Raw genomic sequence first — 27583 nt, forward strand, 5'->3', positions numbered from 1 at the left:
GCATCGAGATACCAGTAAATATTCAGCAATGGAGTAGATTTTTGGCACAAATGTTTTCTATATATATTGGAATGGAAATAGAGGGTAGGAGGTTCACATTTACAAATTGTGAAAATAAGCTCCACCCTATTCTTCACCTATCACAATGTGGTTGAGAAACTCATCTGCATGTACATAGTGGTGTGAGGAAGTTGAGTGCAAAGCCCATCCATTTCATTTTGTGTTTGTCCGTTAACATTTTGGATATCCAGAACGCAGATAGTTTCCTGTACCTTTATGTTACAGTCACTGCTTTGTGAAGTGTGGACTTAAGACATATCTGGAATGATTTCATGCAATTCTCTTAACATGACATACTGATTTGTACAAACTGCTTCTTCAGTTCTTTGAAGAAGTTCATCAGAGATCGCTGACGACCTACCACTCCTATGTTCGTCACGAACATCATTCCTGCCTCCATAGAATGCATAGCATTGCTTTCTTACACTTTGTCAATTCATAATGTTCCCATAAATGGAAACAATTTGCTTGTGAATATCTGCTGGGTGCTCATCTTTCTCATTGAGAAAACATATGATAGAGCACACTTCGTATTTGGCAGGATTCTGAAATGGCACAGCTATTGTAAACATATGCTACTCGAACCAGACTCGGCATGACAATGACGAACAACTGCAGAAAGAGTGCAAAAGTTTCAAGGTCAAATCAATTGTTGTCAACATATGCACTAAAATATTAGATTTCTGTTTATATGTGATGTATCTTTTCTTTTCAGACATGCCTCATATTATATAATTTGTGCATTCTTGCATCATAATTTGATTGGTTACTCTATACAGCATTGTCAAAATGAAAGTGGAACTTGTAAATAGTAATGCGAGGAGTTTAACAATGTCATGAGCCAGCAATACAAAAAGCATGGCATCGTCAAACTTTTCACGTTACTTTACATGAGTTCTACTTTCAGTTGATCATCTGTACAATTATGAATTTGATTTGTTACACATAGTTTATTAATTTGTACTTTAAACTTTTAATTTGCACACACATATCTAATATGATCCAAAAACATTGGCATTTTGAAGACAAAAGAACAGTTTATATCAAAACATTTTATGTACTTTTTGCACACTGATCATAACAGTGGAGAAAAAGTTTCTTTGAAGTACTTTTGACATTTGTAAGAGAATTATGTTAAACGAAATGATCTCAACTCACCAAACATCCACTTTTTCCGAACAGGGTTCGTTACGAATGATTTCCGGTGCCATCCAAGAAACGGTTCCGGCAAAACTCATTCGAGTACTAATGTCGTTCCACTGTCGACAGGTTCCAAAATCGGATATCTTAAGAACATCTTTTTCTCCTATCAAAACACTGAAACAAAATATTCACACACATTAAGTTTTTAGACTGCAAAACATGATAAATAGGCAGAAATTAAAAGCTATAAAGTTTATATTATACTTAGGAGATTTAAGATCTCTGTGAATGATTTTTTCGGAATGCAAATATTCCATCCCTCTTGCAATCTGTTTGCTCCAGTCTACAACCGTCAGAGGAGGGATTTCTCTGTCACTTTTTAAAATATCGTACAGTTGTCCATAAGGGCAATATTCCATAACAATGCAATAACAAGGTGGCTGTGTACAAACACCTCTACAAAAATTAAAATGTATGTAATTATTGAAAATGATTTTAACATATGATAACAAATTGAAAAATTAATATAGAATCTTTATTACAGTAGAGCATCGTTTATCCAAATCAATTGGGGACTGGGGTTGTTCGGATAACTTATTTTTCAGATAACTGATTATGTAGAAAAATATTAACCTCTCTTATGTTGAAATTTTTCTCCATTGCGAAAAAGGAATCCTCACATAATTATTTTACATGCCCCCAAAGAAGAGGATGTTTAAAATAATATTATGAAAAAATTTATGACCAAAACACGGAATTAACAAGAAATTTTCCATGGATAGCTTTAAGAAGGAGGTAATGATCACACATGCCATAAATGCAAAAAGGAGTGAGGATTATAGACATGTACTTATGAATATTTCACCAGCGATCAGAAACACAGTAATAAACATAAAGTGGATATGTTACAAACGAGGCACACTACTGGTGGATAACTACATCCCAGTGATATAGATGCACCAGATTTGGGCATAAGGCTGTTGAATGTGACTCCCGGGAGCACTGCAGTCAATGTTTTAAAAGGCATAAATACAATGACTGCCCACACAAGAAGGAAATGCCAAAGTGCACCAACTGCTCAGAATATACAAGAAGGAAGAAGACACAACACAGACCATAATGCCTTTGTTCATAAACTTCATGCCCAATCCTCTAAAGTTACAAGAAACTGATAGTAAAGCAAACACTTTATGAATAACTGCCCTGGTCATCCTAGTTACTATTCCAGCATCTAAATGACTAATACTAATCCTAATGTCAAAATACTTCAAATAAATGTCCAAAAAGGTAAGGCGGTATCTTCTATGGCCCTTAAAACAGCTAATGACCTGGATGTTGATATTATATTTATTCAGGAACCATATACAATTAACAATAGGATTGTCTGCTTTGGCAATTGGCAAGTGCTCAGCAAGTAGGGCACAAACCAAAGGCTGAAAAATGGCATTATTATAAGGAACCATAGCATTGACGTCTCTCTAATCCCTGGGCTGAGCCCAGGACCATAGATTTACCTGAAGGGAAGCTATACTGATTTTTGTGCATGTGGTTATTTTTGGCCAGGTGCCAGTTAATCCTTCCGATAAGTAGGCTGTCCAGGACTTTTCCCATAGCTGACAATAAGCTAATAGGTCTGTAGTTGTCTGCCTTTGTTGGATTATCAGTCTTTGGGATGAATTTGACACTGGCCACTTTCCAGCATTGCAGAAAGTAGCCATTTGTTAAACATGCATTATACACAATGACAAAAGCTATGGGTACCTCTTAAAAGGCAGCCTTTACCATTTCAGTAGTAATTAGGGTTTCTTTCCTGGGATCCCGTTTTCCCAGGATTCTCGCCGTTTATTCCCCACGAGAAAAATCCCGGGAAATTTTATTTTCCCGGGAAATCTCGCATTTCAATAATACTTTACTATGTCAGGTTTTCTTTCTATTATTTATTATACGAAAAGTTGCATCTTGAAGACTCACCTAAGAGTGAAATTTTGAGGTTTCTTGCTGCATATTATTACCTATGTTTTACAAGTCTCTACTTGTTAGTTCATGTAATATCTATGTATTGTGTTTGCGTATCATTGAACAGCGGAGACTTGCTGAAAGTAAATATCACTCATCGACCTTTAGTTTATTTCATCTTTAGAAATAAAATAGTATTTTTTTCGTAATCATTAAAACTCCCAATGAAACGCTTTATTTTACTTTCATTTTATAATGTAGGAGAACATAAATTAATTTAGCCTAACGTGTCCGTATGGGTGAGATTGGCCCTACACTTTTAGTTACTTACTAGAAAATAAATTAAATTATTCGAATTTATGATATTCCTGTATAATCTTTTTTATTCACATAAAATTCTATTTTACTATGTCATCCCGGAATTTCCCGGGATCCCGGGAAAAAAAATTATTTTTCCCGTAATCCCGCTGGAGGCAAATTTCCCGGGAAATGAGAAACCCTAGTAGTAATGTTATCTGTGCCTGGTGATGTTTTGTTGGCCACATGTTTGACTGTACTGTTTTGTTAACCTCCTATAAAAATGGACCACCTGCCATTCCCAAAGGCAGTATTTTCCGTGATGGCAGCTCTAATTTCCTTGTAAATTTCCTGATCCTCATCAGGGTTGTCATCTGGGAAGTGATGTTGGAGTAATTTATCTATGTTCACTGCAATGTCATGAACCATTACTAGCTACAATATTTGGGATTATCACCCACTTGATCTTTTTAAAAGCTACCTGGTAGGGATGTGCCTGGGGTCTCTACAGGCCTTGCTGCAGAAGGCTTTCCATGCATTGGACCTTGCTTGGTTAATATGCTTTTTATATACTTTTAGATTTTGCTTGTAAAAGATCCTTTTCTTTTCCTTTAGTGTGTGGTCATCCTCCCTTAGCCACTGTCTATGGGATTTTCTGACTTCCCTCTTTTTACTCTCCAGATCACTGTTCCACCACTAGGTGCCCTTATTATTTTTAACTTTGTTGGTGGAGGAGTTAATGCCCACTTTAATAATTGAGTCAGTCATGTGTTGCATGTATTGGTCAATCTCAATGGTGTTTTCCAGTGAATTAAAGTTGTAACTTCTCCAGTACTCAATGAAGAGTTGCCTAAAGAGATCCCAATTTGTGATATGCCTTAAGCTTTTATAAGTGGTAGCACCCATATGGTTGACATTGTTGATAAATGTTAGAATGTAGCAGTGGTCACTCGCTGATGTGATAGTTAGGTTTTCACAATTGTCGATGTACTGTACTGTCCAATAGAGGTGGGAGCAAGGCAGATGTCCATTTATCCTTTTGTTCTGCTAGTAAAGAAGGTAGAGTAGTCTGGTGTTTAACAAAAAACAATCCATTTCATTCATCAGATCAGTAAGAAGCCTTCCTTGATTGTCCTCATCCTCATGGAACCATGTGGGCGATTTAGCATTGACATTGCCACCCATGATGTAGCCTTCACCATTTAAAGAACTGAGAACTGTGCGGAGTTTGCTGATGCACTCTTCATCGTGTCAAATGGCAAAAAATAGAGACTAACCAGGTATTTGATGGAGTCTGAGTTGATGGCTACTATGGTGATCCTCGCTGGCCCTCCACAGTGCCAAAAACTTTGTTGAAAAAGCATGGGACAACAAGAAGCACACACTCTTAATAAGCATAGACTTCAAAAAGGTCTTTGAACACCTTTGGTGGCCATCTGTCATCTGTCTTCACAAATTAATTAAACTGCCTGGATAACATCTGTGGCCTCACCAAAAGCTACCTGAGTAATAGGAAAGTTGGTTATTACTCGAATACTGTTACAGCGGAAAAAGTTATTAACCTTAGATGTCCTCAAGAGTCATGTAGCAATCCAGATATTTGGAACTTGGTGTACAACGACCTATTGGAAACCATAACAAACAATCAAGACACCAGGGTGCAGGGTTTCACAGACAATATGCTCATTCTGCTAGCCCATCAAAACTCTGATAAACTCTAATTCAATGTGAACAAGATTCTAGAGAAAATTGGTGAATGGAGCACCAGGAACAGGCTTTCTATCACAGGAAGTGTGGGGAGCCTGCAAATGAATCTCATATTCAGATTCTCACAATACCACTCTAGCCCAATATGCAAGTGAGCTGGGTACAACAGCCAAATGGGAAGAAACTAAGATTATAACACCAATATACAACAATGGCAAACTAAGAACACTAGAAACATTAGAAATCTTTGCAAAATTCCTTAAAGTTAAAGGAAATTTGAAAAAGTTAGATTTTAAGATCTTACAAAATCTAACTTTAGCTTTTTCAACTAACAGACACTTAATGTTTAAATAACATTAACAGCTGTCTAATAAATTATTTTTTGTTTGTGAAAATTATACGATTAAAGAAGTTAAAGTTTTTGTAAACATATCTAATTAAAATGTGTTATGACCTTTCAGATATAATTTTAAATTTCTGCAATTGCAATCTTTTGAATTATAATTTGAAAATAAACATTTTAAGTTAAATTAAAAGTTTCCAAGGAATACTATAAAATAATAAAATAAGAACTTCACTAACTTGAAAGTCACTATGTTTGGATGTTTCAGTTGACGAAGATGCCTGATGTCGGTCTCCGACTTTTCTCGAACCTTCTTCACCGCCACCAACTCGTTATTCAGACTGCCCAAAAACACGGCACCCTGTGCCCCACTTCCCACCCACTGAAGATTGTGAATTGTTTCAAATGGGATCTCCCAGTCATCTGCAAACAATAAGCAAATTACTTAAAGCTTTAAATGTATTTATAAAAATACAAATTTCTGAAGCTGAATAATATACTAAAAACAATTACTCATAACGCTCAGTGTAGTAAAACATGTCCAACATGAATAAAATAAAAGTTTGATTGTCTAACATCTCAAGATAATTAACACTTACCCTGCTGAATGTAATATTACGTTTCAGGAAGTCTTTGGTAAAATGTGAAAAACATAATATTACATTCTTCTATATATCAAGTTATTTTTAGCTTTAAAATGTAACATTATGTTTTCAGCAATAAAAATACAATTTATTTGTGTATTGTAGTGTGTCTGTTAACAAATAGTGAGCACTATTTATTTAGAAATTTGAAATACAGTACAGCATTGATTATCCAACCCCCGATCAACCGACCGTGTTCTAGTAGGCAAATTCAAATGTCCGCTAGTGATGTGGCGCTACAATATTTAGCTATCTTGGCTACTTTAATATTATTTTTACTTGTTTTAGCCAGTATTTAAACGAGGCTTAATTTTCTAATTTTTAATGATACAATAGCAACGATTATTATTTAAAAAAAATTTTTGTTAGGCTTAGCATTGATGAAAATTCAACTTGAAGTAGGTTAATAGCGATATACTAATATACTAATTACACATGATATACTAATTACACAGGATATACTAATATACTATACTAATAATGTATTTTTTCATATTTTTCGATTATCCGTTTTTTTCAGTTATCCGACCAACCCGTCCCCAACTGAGTCGGATAATCGATGCTCTACTGTATACGCGATTTTTTACAACTGCGATTATCGTCTGATTCAAAGTTTCGTTGCCATATTTTGCAAGCTAATTTCGAATCATTTTATTTTTTATATGAGTTAAGTTAAATATGGAGCATTAACGTACTAACTAATGTACTAACGTTTGAATTGATTAATACAAAATCAACAAATATAGTGCCGATTATATTGACTTATCTGACAAAAATGTTGCGAGTTAGGCCTAAATCTTTATGAGTTAGGCCTAAATCATAAAGATTTAGGCCTAACCAAGATCGAAAAAAATATAAATAAGCCATGTAACTTCGTTATTATTTTAAACTGTATAATTTATATGATATTACATAATTTATATACAGTAGACTCCCCTATAACGCGGGTTCATATAATGTGGATTCATATATCACGGGAAAAAATTGCGACCGTATTCATATAAAGACACTAACAGAGACCCGTAAAATGCAGTAAAACGTCATCGCCGACTCGTGTTGCAACAGGATTGATCAAATCTGGACCAATAGCAGCCAAACTACTTACATGCTACAGAGAGTTTAGGCAGGTAAGTCGAGTTTACTATCGTCTGTACAGTATATAAATCAGAAACTGTAAGTCTAATACAGTACTGTAATTTTATACATTTCTTGTGAAAAAAACATTTCTTATTCAACAGCCATAAAAATTATTTCTATTAATGATGTCTCCAAAGTTCAACGAATTTTTCGCAGAAAAATAATTTATCAGAAAACGCACCTGCCATTTGGTGTGCTGCTCCGCGACGAAAACAAGCTTAAGCAATGGCGTCGTCGAACGGTGCACACTCAGTAAGTAATCCTACAATTTTTTGTTTATAGCATAGTTTATACGGATTATTCCCAAAAAATTATACGTGTTTTGGAAATGTTGAGTCAAATTAGTGTAGAATCTATTAATTTTATGGAAGAAAATCTTTCATACAGCTGTAGTCCGTAAACTGCACACGTGCCGGGCTGTGATTGGCTCATGTATTTAAAAATTCCTACAATGTGAAATTCTTATAAAGCAGAACGTATCTACCGCTTTATATGGGGGGTCAACTCTATATAAGTTTAAGGTTACATGACATAACTCATTGTGAATGGTTGCATTAAATAACATGGGTATAAGGTTTTATATTTGTGCTTAATTTTCATTGTGAATGGGCCTTTATTCCCATACATTTAATTTTAAAGCGATACTTACACTATTGTTTTAATTGTTGACAAAATCAAAACGAAATTTAAATAACGAAAGAGATGTGCACAAACATTATTAATTTAAATATTCATATTTAAATGAATGTTTATATACACATATGTATATATTGTATTTATATACTAATCTAGCAGGTAGGCCCAGCGTTGCTCGGGCAAAAGTAACAATAGTGAAGATTAAGATTATTACATTATAGTCAACCTTACCCGTTTTCACCGAATGCAAGAATTGGGTCCCCCTGTTTCCAGACTAATTAGAGAATTTTTAGATGTGTCTAAAAATATGTTTGATTTCCCGCAAACGAAAAAAACTGCATCTGAGTCTCGCACGTCGCTTTCTCTTAACAATTCCATTGTTACGTAACACTTCCTTTGTTGACACATCCATTGTTGACGCTTCCATTGATACTAACATTTCCATTGTTGATAGAAGTGTTAGGCCTTAATCCTGTCCCTCTCCCCGTGGGGAGGAATTTCGAAAAATCCCTTCTTAGTGTGCATTCTTGTGATGTACCCTAACCATGTACCAAATTTCAATTTTCAACTCCTAACTGTTCGGACTTTGCGCTTATTATTATTATCAACACATCTCGATTATATATATAGACACAGGAGTTTTAAACTGTGTACACTTTTTCATATGCCAAAATAGTTTTACCTATAGCAATCATAAATAACTACTGTGTTTATTGTAATTAATACTATTATATTTGTTAATCATGAGATATTGTCATCTATAAATATATATGATATTATAAATGCCTACTTNCCATTGTTGATAGAAGTGTTAGGCCTTAATCCTGTCCCTCTCCCCGTGGGGAGGAATTTCGAAAAATCCCTTCTTAGTGTGCATTCTTGTGATGTACCCTAACCATGTACCAAATTTCAATTTTCAACTCCTAACTGTTCGGACTTTGCGCTTATTATTATTATCAACACATCTCGATTATATATATAGACAAGAAAAATTTTTTAAATTAATTTCATTTTAATTTTCAAATTTTATTCTATGGCAGTGCTAAAATATAACTTTGAACAAAGGCACCCATTAGTACAGAATAGCTTGATTTGAATAAAATTAAAATAAATTTATATCAAATATTTTTATGGATTATCAACTATATTAAACTGTCATAAAACATACCAGTAAGCTCTCATGGGTTGGCTTGAGTTTTGAATTTACTCACGATCAGCATTAATAAGGGTGGCCAAATATCTATAGCAAGCAGGCAGCTAACAGTACCTGCCTAAAATTAATGGTATATCTTACTATCAGTGTGTCCAGAAATGCTATTCCAGATTATATTTATGGTCCTAATAGATATAAAAATTTGAAACTTTGAATATAGTAAAAGTTCAAAAAACCACTTTTTTGCGATATTTTGATGTGTTCACCTTTAACCTTTAAAAACAAAATAGTTGTTGCTCTAAAATTTCTAGTAGCAGTAGTAATTCAAATCTAGTGGCACATCATTTTAAAAGAATTTTAATGCTGAATCCAACAATGCCACTAGATTTAAAATCAAAGAAATTGACCAGAAGTTATACTGGAAAAACCTTATTTACTATATTCAATTAAAAATAAAATAAAATGTGTTTTTTTTTTTTGCTTTTTTAGAATAATCAGGTCCTGTAGAGAAGCATTGGGAATTATGTTTATCAGAAGTTTCTTCTCTGAAATTAGGAAAATAATAAAATATAAACAAGGAGTCTTGCATTAAAAGTTTAAATGAGATTAAATCTAAATAATGTTTCAGGAGTTACTTAAATCATTACTCAGCTACTTTCGAACATTAATTATTGTAAAAAAATGTTGTATATTCATGGCATTATTAATCATGACTACCAACGATTACTTAAACACAGTTATTGTAATCTGTCTTAAGCAGTGTCTTAGACATTAAATATTAATCCCCATAACGATTAATTGTTTATACTACAGTGGTTTAAATTGCTGTTATTTCTTATTTAAGTTATGTGTTAGCTGTTGTTGAAGATAATACTGAACAAACCTACTTAATGCCTTCTTGATGATGATACAGTGATAACTAAAATGGGAGGGGGGAGGAGTGTGTCTCCTCCCATTTTAGTTATTTACTGTACTGTATGACAATCAGTTTACCTGATGTACAGTACATATAGTGAAGAATTTTACATCTTTTTGTTGTTTTATTCATTTTAAGGTTTTACATGTTTCTATTTTTTTTTTTCTGGCAGTTTTAAATTTTACAGCAGTCACATGTAAATATCATTTCAATTTTAACTACTGTACAATATGGATGAAAGAGGGGAGAGATGTCCAAAATGCATATCCATTTCATTGTACAAAATAAAGACTATTTTATTCATCTAATAGTGTTCCTGTATTATAAGTTCTACTTAGCAATTTTGTGCTTACTCCCAAAGAACAAAAGAAAAAACAAAAAGCAATGAAGTATTATTCTATTAATTTTTTGTTATTTGTATTTTATTCCTTTATTATAGGCATTATTTATTAGGGGAGGATATCAATTGTCTTGTGACATTTCCTTTTGTGTGATAAATAAACATAAATAAATAAATAAAATATGAACTGACCTGAAGTATTCTTTTACATTTAATGAATTTTGTATAAATAAAACTTTTTAAACATTAATTTTGATAAGTTTTCATAATTTGATTATGCATGGAATTTAAGCTAAATTTGTATACTAAACAAAGAAATTTACCTGACTGTCTAGATCTGTTGACAGAATTTTTCCCAATAATGTCCCAGAAAGGCCGAAGACAGATCCAAAGCCCATCAAACCAGCGGCCCGAATGAGAAGAGGAGTCACCGTCGGTGTGGTGGGGAAGGTCGGGTAGCGAATAGGAGAGATTCGGACTCAAAACCGAACACTGGGCCACACTACTGGCCGAGAGTCGACTGGAGGTGGGCAGACTCGGAGTCTTTGGACTCTGGTCCCGACTGGGTTCTTTCATGCAGAGCATACTGCAACAAACAGAAATTTATTAAAATCAAACAGTTTCAGAAAATACATTAACAGATACATATTAAGTGTGGGCATACTCTCAGGAAATGAGATATAAAAACTGAAATACAACTAAAAAACTCAAACACCATAGTAAATACAAAATACAATAAAACATTTTATTACCAGGAATTATGGATACATACAGAGTAGATGACTAGACATTCACACAATACTTAATATTAATTAACTTTTACCTTTCTCCAAAGTCATCTCTATCGCTACTACCACACATAATTGCCAGAGATGCCGGAGAACTGAGACTTTCACTGACGGACTGTCCACTTTCAAGTTCCGTAGAACTTTCCATGTTGTTTGGAGGATTGTGCATGTCGGGCAATTCAGTCATCCCTGTTTTACAAGAACAAGATAAGTTTAATGATATATTCAATTTATATTAAAATAATTTAATGAAACTGTGGCCGTCAGCCATATACATATATATTTGTATTGTAAGGAACCAAGTCCAAGTATTATTTTTAGTTACTTTTAATTTTGCAATTTATTCTATTTTGTTTGGGGTTTATGCTTTGTTGGGACAAAGGTTTCCTCACCACTCACCTTAGAAACTTAAAACAGAAGAAAGAAAAACCAACTCACCAACGAGAAGCGCCATAGAAAAAAAACTCGCGCACACTTGCACTCCCAAGTGGAAAAAAGTAAGTCCGCACCGAGAAGAGGGGGAGACCCCACAAGCACAACTCAGGAACTTGCTAAACCTTAAAAATGTAAAACATCCCGAAATATTGTCAGAAAAAATAATGTAAAAGGTTAGCAAGTATTGTCGGGAAATAGGCTGCCAGGCAAAAAGGAAAAGTTCAATGTTACAGATAAGTATGTAAATGAGGGGAGTGGTCTCAATCAGAATTGTGATGTCACCTCATAGAATAAAGCTCATATCTCAAGCGAACATGAAGAAGGTGAGCTTCATAGTAGCAAACGAGAGAGGTGTCCGATAGCAATAAAGTTGTTCCAAGGCATTTTGAAGTTATTCAATTTGTGGATCGAAGATTGGAGAAAGTCTTGACAGTTGAGGAAAAAGGTTCCTAGTATATTGAAGTGACAGTTAGGACCTTAGTTCATAAGACTTATTGTACATAGGTTAGACACATATTTAAGAAGGTCGAAGGGAGATCTAGAAGAGAGGATCGTGAGGACAAAGACTGTTAAGAAATGAGGTACGAAAGGATATTCGTACTAGTGGAAGGCTCAAAAACGTTTTTTGAACCTCAGAGAGGATTGCATAGTTTGGTACAGGAAGAAGGATCATACTTAGGCTTTGAATTGTGAAGAGAATTCAAAAATTGAGAACCCTGCAATCAGCAAAGGAATCAACGAGATGACAAGTATAACAACCTCAAAGAGAACTCCTATCCTAAGAGCATACCAGCGCAGACAAAAGAACAAATCCTGGGTGACTGTAGAGTTCCATTCTTCCTCATTCCTCGCTTTCATATCCCTATAGGGATATGAAAGCCTCTTTAGGTTAAGTTAATTTTAAGGTAGTTTAAGAGTTAGTTAAGTAAGATTTATGTATGCGGTTAGGCTAAGAAAATTGTTACGCAACTATTCTGCAGGAAAGTTATATTCCTGAATTGTATAAAAACCCAACAAAAAAACAATCTCAATGTGACGCACCTCGAATCTTGTAAAGTTTTACAAGTTGGAATTCTTTAGAATTCCAACTGTTCTTAATAAAGAAAGGATTGTGTAACCTAAGAAGTTGTCGTGTGCCTTTTCTTTTGTTTGTATGTTTCCTTCGTGGGCAACATCATATCACATAACAAACTACCACAAAACTGCTGAAATCATACAGTACAAATAATCTTACTTTTACAATAATAATTGTTACTTTGAAGTTATTCTTTGTATTTATCAAAATTCATTCAATACACTTTTTATAACCTGGTTCTTTCTATGGCCACAAAAACTGTTTATCATCATACTTAAAAGTATAATTTTCAAATATATAATCTATCATTGATGAAAGAACATCAAGTTTACTATAAACTAATTTTGATAATCTCAAACAAAACTTATGTCACAAATCAAGATACTAATACACAGACAATTTTGTGCCATTTTTCCAAAAAAAAAAAAATATATAAAAGTAATTAATAACAAGTAATTAAAAGCTGTACAAAATCCTACTAAAAATATTATTTTAAATCATTTGCCAATGATAAATGATATCAATTTGCAAAAATTTGATATTAAATATCAAAAATTGTAAGCCATGTGACCATACACCATATTTTGTATATATTTTAATTTTAATTTAGTAAAAATTCCTTTCTTTCTTCTTTTGTCTTTCATCTTTCTAGAATGTTCCTTTTTAACTCTTTCCCCTTGGGTGTTGGTGACTCATATATAAAACAAAAGAGAAGAAGAAGCCCTGATGGATAAGCTTAAGAGAACACGATACTTTTTGGCTGGACGTCCAAGCAAGAGGAAGTAAACAGGTAGCTCTCCAGGTCATCTATTGGCAATGACTGGAGACTAGGAGAAGCTCTCAGACTCCTGAGAGCTTCTCCTAGCCTCCAGAGAAAGAGAGAAAATTGAGACTAACAGAGAATATCAAAGAGATCCTTGAGGAAAGGACAAGATATAGATCGTTTCTTTTGTGCAGGAAACTGGGATCAACAGTGTCATCACACCTGGGACTACGCCGAAGAACGGGTACGCCGATTCCTACGAACTTTCTTATTTATTTCTACATATATCTTTCTCAATCTAATTAAACACTAAATACAAACAAGTCCTTAGAATTAATCATCTATTTTTGTCACTGTCCTGAAGACATCAATTGATATTAATGGTCGTGAACCTAATATTGGTTTTGGTTCCCCATTTTGTTTAATCAAGTTTTGTTGTTACAAAAAATATGTACGAATTCCTTAAATCTGTGACCAAAAAAAGAGTTGGAATCCAAAGAACCACATTCATCACAAAATATAGATATTGTTTCTTGAATATATATATATATATATATATATATTCAAGAAACAATATATATATAGATAACTGTTAAATGATGAAAGACATATACATAAAAAATGGTCTTAAACCCTTTTCATATTTTTAAATTCTAAATACAAAATTCTGATAAACAATTGATAATACTTGATGCCAACTGGAATCAAGTACCAATAATACCAATTGTTCATCAGAATTTTGTTATCATAATTTTTTGTATCACTTGATTGTTTGAAATCATATTAACAGTTGATAACAATGTCTTTACATATCTTGTCATTTGAAACTGTCCAAAGACCACTTCAGAATGATTTCATTTTAAAATGACAAAATGACATTTTTAGTAGGGAAATCAAGGTTAATAACAAACATCATAGACAGAAAATGAAGAATCTGTGCAAAAAAATAAAAAAAATAAGTTTAAAGAAAAAATAATTAAGACAAAATATTTTATCTTATGTGCAATAATAATCATGCATTATTCATAGAAATGTTGTAACTTATCAAGGTCATCTGTTATTTTCAGTATATATGAGAAGTGGATGAAAAGTTTCTGACCTAGAGATATGAGTGAAATGATAACTAAAATAGAAAGGAGTGATATGAGAGAAATAAAACTTATGTAATCTATAAATGGACTTCTTATAGTGCATCTCTCAAATTTTCACCAGCTTATTAATGGACACTGTTAGCAGAGGATACTAGCAAGTAAGATAAAGATTTTGTATAATGAGGAATATCTGGTATAATGTGCAATCATCTGCAAAAAAAATGTCAGTGAAAGGCATTAATGCTGACATGCAGGTGACATTGCAAGAGTCTACCCCACTGTACACACAGATGAAATCTTGGGTAGAAAATTAAAAACAGGTCATCAACCATGTAAACAAAGTCACATTCTGGACTATCAAGAATGGAAAGTGTTGATGTGAATGTCATGAAAATCCATGTTATCATCCTACAAGATCATTGTGTAACATTATGGTTTATCACAGACCAAGTGGAGATACTGCATAAATGTGTGAAGTCTGCTTTCTATGACAAAAGTGTAGCATGCTGGGTCCTTTACAGACTGAAAATGAGATTATACCAACACTTAATAAGTGCTGGCACAATCTCATTTTCAGCATCTGAAAGTCAACAAGAAAGACTTTCTGAAATTTTTTTCACCCAGGATAAAACCTGGTTGCATCATTTTGACCCAAAACAAAAGTCCATTTAAAGCAGTGGAAGCACTATGATTCCCTATCATAAAAGAAATCCCTAACCTAGCTATCAGTTGACAAAGTTGGCTTGATTTTTGAGACACAAGAGTGCTACTCCTTGATTTTTTTGGCAACTGACCACAACTACTATGCAGCATTGTTGCAACAATCATACAATGTAATCAAACAGAAACATGTAACAATATGGAAGAGAGGAGTCATCTTTCATAAAAAATGCATCTAGCCATAAGGTATACTATACCCTCCAGACAATTGACAAATGTACCTTTGAAACATTAGAACATCTGTCATATTCCCCATATTTGACACTATTTGACTTCCATCTTTTTCCAGCAATGAAAAGGAATCTGAAAGGATAACATTTCCAAATGATGATGCTGTGCAAGTGTAATATAGTCGGGTACGGAGGAATAAAGACACCATATGCAATCTTGTAAGATTCCAGATTCCTTACACATAGATGAGTGAAGCTAGCATTCCATCAGATCTTACAATGCTCAATGAGCAACAAATCTGAACATTGGACAAACCAGCAAAGTGTGGCAGTATGACAAAGACATTCCTGGAAAATCCTAGCTGTGTGGGCCTACCATTATCTTGCTGAAAATGATTGTTTGCACAGGGTTTCTCAAATGTACTGCTATGCCATGGATGTTCCTCACTCTATTTCTAGGGATGACTGATTATAATGGCTGATTGCTTCCCCAGACTAGCACACCAGCAATGAGGACAGTGTTGCTCAGCAGACTGGAAGGAGTATTCACTAGTAGTCCTCCACACTCTAACACAGTGGTTGTCTGTTTTCAAACAGAATCAAGATTTGTGACTAAAAACAATATTCTGCCAGCTGTAGCAGTCCATGCTTCTCTAATATGGCATCACTATAAATGAAGCCAATAATGTTGGAGTGCTAATAGCAGAATGCATAATGGTTACTGATTACAGTGCAATTGCAAAATTGCCGCTGCTAATGATGCAAGATGAGACATGGACCCATAACTAGGCTTCCATTTGATTCTCAATGTCACACAAAAACATCACTGCAGTTGTTCATACTTGCTGGTCTATCTAGGACATCCATAGCATATCTGCCATGTATGAGATATAATCAAAAAGTTCTGAGACTAGATAGATGTATTAAAAGAAAACAATATACTTTATTTAACTTTGACAGTCATCACCTTTAAAATACCCCCTTCTGCATCAATGCACTGATTCCACCATATCTGCCAAGCTCCCAGGAAGTCCCATTCTTAGAGGGTGTCAAATGCCATCTGCAGTTTGAGCTAGATTTCCTCTACCATGTCAAAATGGAAGTCCTTCAACTTGAATTTCATCTTTTGGAACAAGAAGAAATCATAGTAGAGCCAGAGTCAGATCCAGTCAGTATGGAGGATGCGGAGCAAAAATGGTCTTGGTGTACACTGAAAACATGCAAATGTTTTGTCATTTGCAAGTTTTCAGTTCAATGTGAGTGAAACCATTGTTGTGGTAGAGCACACAATTGTTGTTGTGCCACAGTTGAGGTCTTTGGCATCAAATGTCCTCTCTCAGACACCTTAGAACAGTGATTATCAACCAGTGTGCCACAAGAGGATCATAGGTATGCTGTAAAAACTTTTGTAGGTTATTAAATAAATTAAACAACTTCTTAGATAATTATGAAATGCATATACTTTACACTCGAGAACCTTAAAAGTCCAGTAATAACACTTTAATGGAAAACTAACGTTTTCGACCGTACCTCGGTCTTCCTCAGGTTTTTAAAACCAGTAATATTCAAACTTGGAATGCAAAGAACAATATTTACAAATTATTTTTAAAAAATCTATGGAACATATGGAAGAACATGTTCAAAAATTATTTTAAAATCTATGGAATAATCTAAGCACGTGTATAAACCTTTTATCCATGCATGTTACCATGGCAATAGAACTATATCAACACCATAAACAGTGAATAATACGATGTAAATAAAGATACAGAAAAAGATTGCTAAATAAATTAGTTTTGAAAGAAGCCCAAAGAACAATAAGTGTGCACATCAAAATTAAAACCTCTTTAAATTGATTATACAAGTTTTTTATTATAAATAAATGTATACATAATGTAGTAAAAAATATATATTCATAAGCAAAATTATATGTGCTTAACACTGGTTTATTTCATTTAAAATGAAATTTTCTTTAAATCAAAAATGTATCTATTATTGTGCATATTTAGCTCAAATTATTTTAACTTAAGAAATAGTGAGAATCGGGCAGGTTTATAAAGGCAATTATCGTTCCACTTTTAAATGCAAATTAAGACTTAATGTTAATTGCTTTTCTTATGTAACTATTAACTATTATTGAAAATTATTAACTATTGTTGAAATCTGCTGCTGTTTTATTTAATTCACAAAAATAAGAGACAAAACAAATTAGGTTAAGTGGCAAGTAAAAAGGATGACAGAATGTTTACAAACACAACTTTAAATCATTTGATTTATTCTGCAGAAATTTAATTATAGGTTCAAATGAGCCATGAGATAAAAAAAGGTTGAAAACCTCTGCCTTAGAACATTGCATTCATTGTCTGGCCTACAGAGAAAAATTCTCAATGTACAATCCCTCAAATGTTGAAGAAAATAATGAGCATGCTCTTGTTGTGTTTTGGACTTGTCTTGCCTTCTTTGGTCTTGGTGACTGCAGGTTCTTCCACTGTGAAGACTTGTGGCTGTATGCCTTATTTTGTTTTAACTCCTCCTTTGGACTTCTATGCCTATTTCCTCCTGGGTTGGGTCCCCTTCCTAAAAGAAATGGTTTAACTGGTGGCTGAATATGGCTGGAGGAAAAAAGTGGAGACTCACAGTTATCTTCTACAGAAGGGAACACAGACTGGACAGAAGGACTGTTTTGGTCTGTCTCTCGTAGCGAGATCCAGGAAAGTATTAGAGAAAAGGAAAAGATAATGGAGTCCTGGAGAATGAAACAAAAATAAAAAAGGTTAAAACTTCTTTACACCTGATTAATTCTAGTTATGGGTGAATCTCTTGTAGTGAACTGAATTTTGAGAGAGAACAGAGTTGATCTTCTTAATTAGGGGATATCAGTGGTGCATGTGGCCCTCTGTTCAAGGTTAACTGTAACAACTTCTGTAGTAAGACTGTTAGCCTTATGAAAGGAAATTCATCAGTAACTTAATTGTGAAAGTTTTAGTTTAAAATATTTTTGTATTTTCATCTTAAGTGTAATAATAATTAATACTAGAATAATGTCAAAAACTTGCATAACACAATCTCCAACCAATGTAGTTTGTTGCCACTTTGCATGCTGACTCATGAACACCATGTCCCTCTCTTGCTGCATGCTGATAACTGTGCAGTGCCCCCTTATGTTGCTACAGGCTCAGTCTTTAAACTTTTTGATCACATCAGGTTTATGTGGCCTGTTATATCCACTTACCCAATACCTCACAGTCAAGTCAGAAGAGCCTATATGGTGGACAATTTGATTATCCTGCTACAATCACCCTGACGTGCACCTTTTTCAAACTCGGTGCATAATGTTTTCGAATACATTGTATCAAATGTCAGGCAGGCCTCGTGATAATTAGGAAAGGGTTTTGTTGACCGATGAGGGCAAACATCCAGAAAAAAATATACGTGCAAAGTAGAAGATAGAAAAATGAATTTATTTCTTAAGATAATAAAGTACAGGTGCAAAGGAATTCCAGCTCTAGAGATTGTCAAATGACAGTCACCCAAAATCTGATTGTTGGTAGAACAATTTACAAAATTATTATGATTAGTATAAAAGAAACCAACAATAATAATTACAACAATATTTTCCTTAACACATTCTTAATACTAATTTATACCTAGAAGAAAATAAAAAGCAGGGGCGGGACGTAGTAAAGATGACAGATAGGATAGGAAAGAATTACTCGAGTAGTGCAAACATTGTTCAGTTACGGTAAGGTGCCATGTGGAAGCCTCTTAAACACAAAATTCTCGCTTCTCCCTTCTGTCTTCCTTTTTCTCGGTCCCAAGGGTTTTGTATATTTGATCCCAATAGCCGATTGCACATTCTAACTAGTCAAGCCGAAACACCAACTCTAACATACTAACTTCGGACCAGAGATTTTAAAGTTTTCGCTTGGAGTTCTGACGTCACCCATCTACTTAGGCACTGGACACTGTAATGTCTCTCCTTTCGTAGTCCTCTCTCTTCGAGCACCAGCTCAAAAGGTAACCTTCCTTCTCTTCCTTCGCCCCAAGTAACCTCACATATGATGTTGATAAATTCTAAGAAGTGGCCCTCACCTCCAAGAAAGAATTACAAAGATTAGACAGTTCTAGAAGGTAGAAAGAACAAAGAACAGGGAAAATTGTCAGAAAGACAAAAGCAGACATTATGGCATACAGTCACACCTAGCATTCAAAAACTTCCAAACAGCAAGTATACTGAAAATACTGAACACAGTGAACCTTTATTATGGAAACTTTTTTATAGGATACTAGTGTAGTGATTTTAAGGCACTGGTGACATTACCTGGTATGCTATCAGACCACAGCTGTAATCATTTATATATCTTTCTGAGACATAGCTAAATGCCAAGTTTTGCAGTAATTGTACAGATATTTCATTCTCTCTGTGTATTTTATTAATTGGTTATATTGATTAACAAATTCTGTTTAATTATTTAAAATCTTTGAACGAATTCCTTTTTTCAAAATTATTTTCAAACTTTGCAAGATATTTCTTTCATCTTCTGTTTTCAGAGAATTCTTAATATAATACAATACAAAGGTTTGTTTGAAACAAATTTTCATACAAAAGGTCACCTCTTGGCAGTTTGCCATTTTTTACCTAATATATAATATATCTTGAATAATAATTTGCCATTAATATAATATATTTTGAATCTAAGGATATTGTAAAGATCATATAAATGTTAGTTACTTTCAAAGCTTTATGTTTGAATATCTGAAAATTCTCATGTTGTTTCCTTTACATGGAATTGGATTCTTCAAGATATTACCTAAAATCAGCAATTGTGATTTTAATCTTTAAATTAAATTCATACATAAATTTGAAAACCATACTGATTTAGTATTAAAACTTTGGTGTTTAGTCAAGTTCAATTCTTTTTATCATTACATAACAAGAAAGATGCAGAACAAAATTTGTTTTTTCTTGGCCTTACCCAAAAGAACTTGTTCTTGTTATCCATTCCAGTACTAAAAGAACTTGTCACTTGTATCTATAATGTAAAAGAATCAAAGAAATTATTGTTGTATTATATATTTTGTAGTTTCTGTAACAAGAAATTACATTAAAGTCAGGAGTTTTATACAGATTTTGTTTAAAAATAAACTGTTTAGAAGATCATTGTTAAATTTTAAAATTAGGAAATAAAGGAAATTAATATAAAAATAATAAATATTTTTTAAAAAAACAAACATCAATGATGGTATTATCTTTGGATCAACACATCATCTTTGTTCAATAATGTGAATGTTAAATATTTAGCAAGTAAGTTTGTTAGTAAGAAACTTGTTAATATAATTTCAATTTACTAAGGCTGTGCTCAGAAAGTTTTTCTTACGTTACGTTAAATCTGGCCAATCAAAGAAATTATTTGTAATGTCTTAAATAGTTATTTTTCTGATTATCCAGATATGATGTAATATAACATAAGAAGAGACTCTCTAAATGCCATCTAGAAAGGCTATTTTATTAATAGACAATACCCTATTACATCCTAGGTTTTTGAAAAATGATGACATCAGTGCAGTGTTTTTTCTCCCTGTTACTAGCTTAGTACAGCCAATGGACCAAAAATGTTCTGGAATATATGTAATAAAATTTTTGCTACTTTGTAATGCAATTTATTTTGCATGAAAGCTATGATTTATAAAGTTTGGCATTCTGCTTAAAATCCATAAATACGAAACACATTTACTGGGCAGCTCGGGTGTAGGAGAAAGCAAACACACAGATCCTCTAACAACTACAAAATAAATTGTTTGATAGAATTTCAAATGTCGACAAAGATATCAACGAGTCAAGTGACAATTTGCCGAAAATGTTCCAGGATGTGAAAGAATAGACAAAGTAGTAAGTATTGAGGCTGTGGAACAAGACCTTCGGAAGAAATTTACTTGGAGTTTGTGAAATCTAAATTTAATTCTCACACTAGCATTAAGTGATTTATTATAACATTACTGTAATGTTATAATAATCAATTGTAATGTTAAGCTTTAATGATAACATTTTCACTCTTTACAAGATTATCAGTTCATATGGTTGTCACATTTTGTTAAAAATCTTTCTGGCTATGATTATCATCATTACTAACATTATTTAATGACAGATCCTTATTTACATAAAGAATTTGTTTATTTGTAGAAATTTATATAGATTTATGCAATTTCAACAAATAAAAAATAAAAAAGTGACACATGCATCAAAATGTACAGAATCACAGAAAACTAAATGCACTTCTAAATCTATTTACTAAATATTAAACTGGTCAATATGTTCATTGTTTTCGTAAAGCAAAAAATGACACAAATTTACGTATGAAAACAAGTTTTATCAATAATATAAATGCTATCATCTTGTATAATTGTGTAACCATCTTTCAGGTAACTTCATAATTCCTTACATAAATTTATTTGATTTTTCCACAAAAGGTCCTTATGAATTTTTCATAGCCTCTAAATTCTCAAATTTTATTTCAAACTATTGTGAACCAACTGGAACAAATAAAAGGTCTGGTGAATATAAAGAGTGGGGTAGCACATCTCAGCCAAGTTCAATCGTCTGTTTAGTGACTAGATATCTACGATCTCATATTATCACGATGGACATTCTTTCTCGTTGTCAATACCGACCGCTTTTCTTCGATGACTGCCTTCGGATCATCCAACTAGAAACGATACTTCTCCACAACGACGAGGTTGCTCCTCATTATTACGATTCGATTGCTGACCAATAGGTAGACATGGCCGATCACTGCCCACTAATTCATCAGATACGAAACAATTTTCTTTGGATTTGGTTCAGTTTTTGATTGTATGAAAAGCGGTGACTTATCTGTAGGTTTGCCATTAATCCAAGATTAGGCTGGACATCTAAGATTTTATCCAGGGTTCCAAGATCATCTTTGGTAAAGCCCTTCTTCAGAAGTGTAATTATATGCTTTAGGTATTGGACAAATATCTATGTAGAATATGCAACGAAAAGCAATCGAATTTCATAAAATTTTATGCACTCTTGTGAGATGTTAAGGGTAGAATTTGCATACCTTCTTTATTGTATATGAAAGATTTTTTCTTTTAACAAATGCTAAAAGTTGAGAATTCAAAATAATATATATAGACACAGATTCAGCCTCAAAATCTAGTAAAATCTCGTGGAATTTTATCCTAAATCTGCAAATCGGCGTTTGCTCTTCAGCACAAAAACTAAAAAACGACACGCCAGATCCGGAATCACTTCAATTTTGACGGGTTTACAACATTCTAACAAGAGCGTCTTCCCGTTCCAGATTTCCTCGGCATCAAACAGTTTGATTCGAGAAATGACGGGGCGACGCCGGCAAAAAAGGTAACCGTTTGGAAGAATCTCCAAGAGCGGAAATAGATCGTTCCTTCCAGAGATCCCCCGGCGACGGCACGAAGAGATCGTCCCAACACCGATTCCACAAAAGGAAGGACGTCGAAGCGGTCGCATTTTCGTCGGCAAAGTCCCGGGCATCCGACCGCGGAGGTTCCGGAAGAGCAAAAGGATCTCAAAGCGTGAGCAAGCGCCGCGGGTCGAAAAGCCGCAAGAAGCGCGTCCGGCGGCACCGATCTCCGTCCGAAAGTCTTCGAGCAGATCCCAAAAAACATTCCACGACCGTCGACGGTCCAATCCAGATTTCACTGCCGGGAAATCGGGTCGATCCTCCCTCGTTCGCTACTTGTTATTGTTGTTTTCCAACAGTTACGTCGGGTCGACACTTCGGGACGGCGCGACGCCGAACGTCAACGATCGAGGTTCGATAAGGAGTACGAGTAATAGTACAACACCCACCGATCCGGAGGACCGGCGCCCCTCGGACGTCCGTCGACGTCATCCGGAGAGGGGGAAAATCCCGGCAGCATGACGTCACGCTTCTCCACGTGCGGTCGTCCGACTCGGACCGGCGGGAAGCGTACCGGAAGAGAAGAGGATCGGACTCGAAGCGATCGAAGTCTCCGAGCTACGTTTCGGCGACGGAAGTTGGGAACGACGCGAGGACGTTGGCGGGAAACGGAAAACGCGATATAGCGGCGCATCCGGAACGGAAAGAGCTTTCCCGTAAAGTTTCCGAGCACAAGGAGAAGCGAAAGACTCACCTGCGCGGGAGACGAAAGTCGCATCCGTAGACGACGCCACCGAGAGCATCCGGAGCGACACCGACTAGTCGGCGCCTACCGATCTTCTTCCGCGCGCGGCTTTCTCGTGACGTCACCTTCGGCGCCGGCGCAGCCCGTAGTCGCGGAGGGGAAAAGCCCGGGAGATCCGCCCGGATCGATGGCGGCGCCCTTCGAGCCGAGGCGACGGCGGGCGTCCTCCCCGCCGTTCCACCCCGGCGCAGGCGCGCCGAATCTTTCCGCGGTAAAGATACCGGGAACCGTCGACCAATGGCTAACCGTCTTACGAAGAAGCTCTTTTATTGGACGACCGACGGATTAAAAACCGATTTGTCTTACGAAATTTTATATATTTTTTCATTTTCCGATTAACGTGGACGGAAGACAGTCTGTAATTTAAAGCGACAACAAAGCCTAACTGGGGTTTACAGTAACCACTAGTCTAATCTGGAATTTACGCGATTTCGAGGGAAACCAGAGGGAACCGCAGTCGCTGCAATTATTCGTATTCGAAATTGATAACAAACGGAATGGTGGATATTTTGGCCGAAGTTTAGTAATTAAGGAAGAAACGCACAATCGTTTAGTTATAAATAATGACCGACGGCGACTTTTACGTTTCCACGCGTATTATGTTATTCTACGTCTCCGCCAACGCCGCCTTATCCTTGCGTCAGAATTACTTCCGTCGCACGACTAATATCGCCATCTGTCGGATTCGAAATGATATAAAAACAAATGACGCGACCGGTTCGATTATCGGAACGCCCGTTCCGGCACCACCTGGTGAGGCGAAAGTGAAAAATCGATTACCGGCTATTCTCTAGTACATGTCGATACGAATCTATGTAAGTATAAATTGGGGAATATTCCGACACGCCACGGCCGTGTCGAGTGTGTGGTGTAGAAAGACGGAAGGCGGGATCTATCGCCGACTTTATTATTATTATTTTACCGTCGTGGTGCAAAATTTACGTCAAATTACGCCGTAATAAGAATGATGCGATGCGACGGTTCTTGGACGAAAAAGAAAACTTCACTTTTTTCTCGTCTTTATTTCTTTATACAAAGATTCGATACGGTCTGTAAATTTTCCTGTCTAAATTGTTTAGCCGGAAGAAAGACAAAAGTATCTCGTAAACTCCGGAAGCTCTACAATCGATATTTTAATTTGTTTCCAGAATTTTTAGAGGAATTTAGACAGGGGATATATTTTCAGTCTGGGGGAAAAGGCCAGTTTTGTATTAATATTGACAATGAAGATTTGAAGAATTTTTGTGCAACTTTTTTTTTACGGAACAGTCGGAAGAAAGATTTTTTGAAATCGTACGTCTTTTCGTGTAATTAAATAATTAAAATAATTCTTTTCCAGCCAGTTCGAATCGCCTGTTTTCCGAGTAGGGGAAAAATTTGCCTTCTTCAACCTGGATCGCGCTCGAACTAAAAGTCAACCAATTAGCGATAATTTTATTCCAGTTAAGGCAATAAGTAAATGCTCATTGGTTAACTTTTGCCGCCGCTCTCGACCCACGGCTTTGTATGAAAACACTAGTTTCGAGTGTCATCTCGACACAATTTTTCGGAGAAGAGGTGGTGACGAGTTCCCTCGGAGGCTTTTGATGATTTCCGTATCGTCGCTCGTCTTCTTATAAGGAAGACGGGCGAAGATAATACAGAGGTTGCGGCCGGCGTTTTCAACGCGAAAACGTGTACGTCGGACGTTCGGCGCCGCTTTCCTATAAGCCTAGAAGTTTGACAATGGTGTTTAGATACTCGGTGGAATCGCGCTCGACATTCCAAGTACCATTGCCAAACTTCTAGGCCTTTAGGAAAGCGGCGCCGAACGTCCGACGTACACGTTTTCGCGTTGAAAACGCCGGCCGCAACCTCTCTATTAGTCGTACTCTTCGTCGTAAGTACATTCGATTAAGTTGTGAACAATTAGGTAAAATATTTTTACTATCGAAAGTGTAAATATTGTTAAAGGAATAATTCCGTAATGCGCTTTCTTCGGGAGTGCAGAAAATTCAAAATTACCTTAATACTTTTTAAAACTCTTTCTTTCCTGTGGGCGGTAAGCGACTGCCCATAAATGACGTCTACACTGGAAGCGAGACAGAGGTTACGACAAATCGGACAAGAGGAGCGGTGGCGTAACATGGGTGTCAACCGCCCGGGGCGGAGAAAAATTTCGTCCCCCTTATTTAGGTATCTCAATTTAAAAGACTAAAATTCAGTTTCGTCACAGAATAAGTAATGAAAAATTCCTTGCTAGTGTTGCCACTTTTTTAAAATCGCCGACCGGAACAGCGGGTGAGGTTTGTTCGAACAGAAGTTCCTGACGCACGAGTATGTCATTTTGCACTGCGAAGAATAATTTGTAGTGCATGCTGGTTCTAAATCAGTTACAGTTAGCGACTAGGGAGACTCGGATAAGAGTAACGCGAGTGACCTAGCTCTATTGGATATTCCGTGCTCATTTCAATCGGTCCGAATCATAGGTGCATGAAAATATGAAATAAAATGGTTCAAATTCTTACAAGATATTATTATTATTTATTGTCAAATTTTGCCGCCCCCTAAAACGTAATTTTTCCGCTCCTAAAAAGTGCCGCCCGGGGCGGGCCGCCCCTGCTGCCCCCACTACGCTACGCTACTGTTTATAGACATCCGGAGGGCCCTTCTTAGTTAACGGGTTACGGGTTCGGCCAGGCCAGCAACGGAGAGGCCGAGTCCGTTCGGCCCGTTATAGTAACACGAGTGAGTTCAATGACGTCAGTTCGAGTACAACGCGAAAAACTCGAGACTAAGGTCTCGGGCGTGTCCGTCTTCCGAAAAATTTCCGAAGTTTGTCGACCCGTCCGGAGACACCAGAAACTAAATTCGTACGCATCCGTGAAATTCCGGTAATTCGAAAACCGTCAACAGTTAAGAACTCTTACAGCCGATTGCAGAGACAACGTTTAGAGATCGACGGCGGTTTACGGATCGGGTAGACCGCTGTTCAGAAAAATTTCATTGCAGAAACAACGTTTCTCGCCCGCCACAATGTAAACAGCGATTAGAAACAAGTTATTCGACCTGTTTTCTAGACTCCTTCGACAGCGCGTTTAGAGGGCTTTTCGATTCGAGCGGTAGCTTTGTTCGTGGAAAAGTTTGGATAAAAACAGGTATCGTTCCTTTAATAAATGTTGTAAACGGTACGAATCGACAAAATTATTCATTAATTAATTGCTCGGAGCAAAAACAACAAAATTAAATACTTTAAATTTGTTTTAAATGTTCCAATTTCGATATTCAAATGGGTGAAGACTTCAATTAATTTAAATCAGATGCATTTATTTACAATTCGAGTATCGTGTCGGTTATAAAACGTTAATGCATTTCGGAGTCATCGTACTGTTAAACAAACGAGACAATTTTAATAATTACAGAAATCTGTTTATAGATATTAAAAAATGTAATATAGATAATAAAATATTTAAAGTTATTCATTTCGATAGTTACGAAGGGCGACAGTAATAAGACGAATTTCGGTATAAATTTTCTAAATATGGATTTGTTCCTATTTTAAACCGTATCGGCGACGAAATTAAATATCGAAACGGAAAAGGATTGTCATTAATTGCCGAAGAATGGTTTTGACGGCCTTAAGATTTTATTTCTGGAAGCTTTCGGAATATAGCTGGCCACCATTTCTAACGTCACAAACGGATAACCCGATTGGCCGAACGACTCCTAAAACGGGGGAGTAATAGCGAAGTAAGTAAGAGCCAATGTTTTGCCAAAGTTCGTTTAGAGAAGGGTCAGAAATAGACGATCGTCGTCTTTGCAACGCATTTTAAACCACGGTTCGGCCAGCCAACGTCTATAGGCCGTTCTGTTGATAAACGTCGTTTAACGTAAACTCTGTCTCTGCAATCGGCTGTTAAGGTTTATAGTTTAAACAAATGTTCTGAATCACTTCCGAGATATCTGTGAATTAAGTAGCCGAACACGTCTACAGATCGGGTGACCATTTCCGAAATTCGGTA

General features: G+C 35.6%; 1 protein-coding gene across 6 annotated transcripts in view; it reads right to left on the reverse strand.

The window, feature by feature from the left end:
• LOC111636504 (mitogen-activated protein kinase kinase kinase 12-like) overlaps positions 1-24166 on the reverse strand; it is a 40504-nt gene extending 16338 nt beyond the window's left edge. Inside the window, exons 1-7 of one of the 6 annotated variants that reach the window (XM_023381773.1) lie at positions 23532-24158; positions 20351-20407; positions 11156-11309; positions 10656-10918; positions 5746-5929; positions 1468-1659; positions 1219-1377 (exon numbers count right to left, since the gene is read on the reverse strand). In XM_023381773.1, the coding sequence (XP_023237541.1) occupies positions 1219-1377; positions 1468-1659; positions 5746-5929; positions 10656-10918; positions 11156-11307 (950 nt within the window). In that variant the 5' untranslated portion in view covers positions 11308-11309; positions 20351-20407; positions 23532-24158. Of the gene's footprint in view, positions 1-1218; positions 1378-1467; positions 1660-5745; positions 5930-10655; positions 10919-11155; positions 11310-20350; positions 20408-23531 lie in introns of all 6 variants that reach the window. The other 5 variants (XM_023381775.1, XM_023381772.1, XM_023381774.1 and 2 more) reach the window with 5 other exon arrangements.
• Between the last annotated feature and the right edge of the window lie 3417 nt (positions 24167-27583).

This window comes from Centruroides sculpturatus, unplaced genomic scaffold (assembly GCF_000671375.1).
Source record: "Centruroides sculpturatus isolate CEXI.00-Female unplaced genomic scaffold, Cexi_2.0 scaffold1036, whole genome shotgun sequence".
NCBI lineage: Eukaryota > Metazoa > Arthropoda > Arachnida > Scorpiones > Buthidae > Centruroides > Centruroides sculpturatus.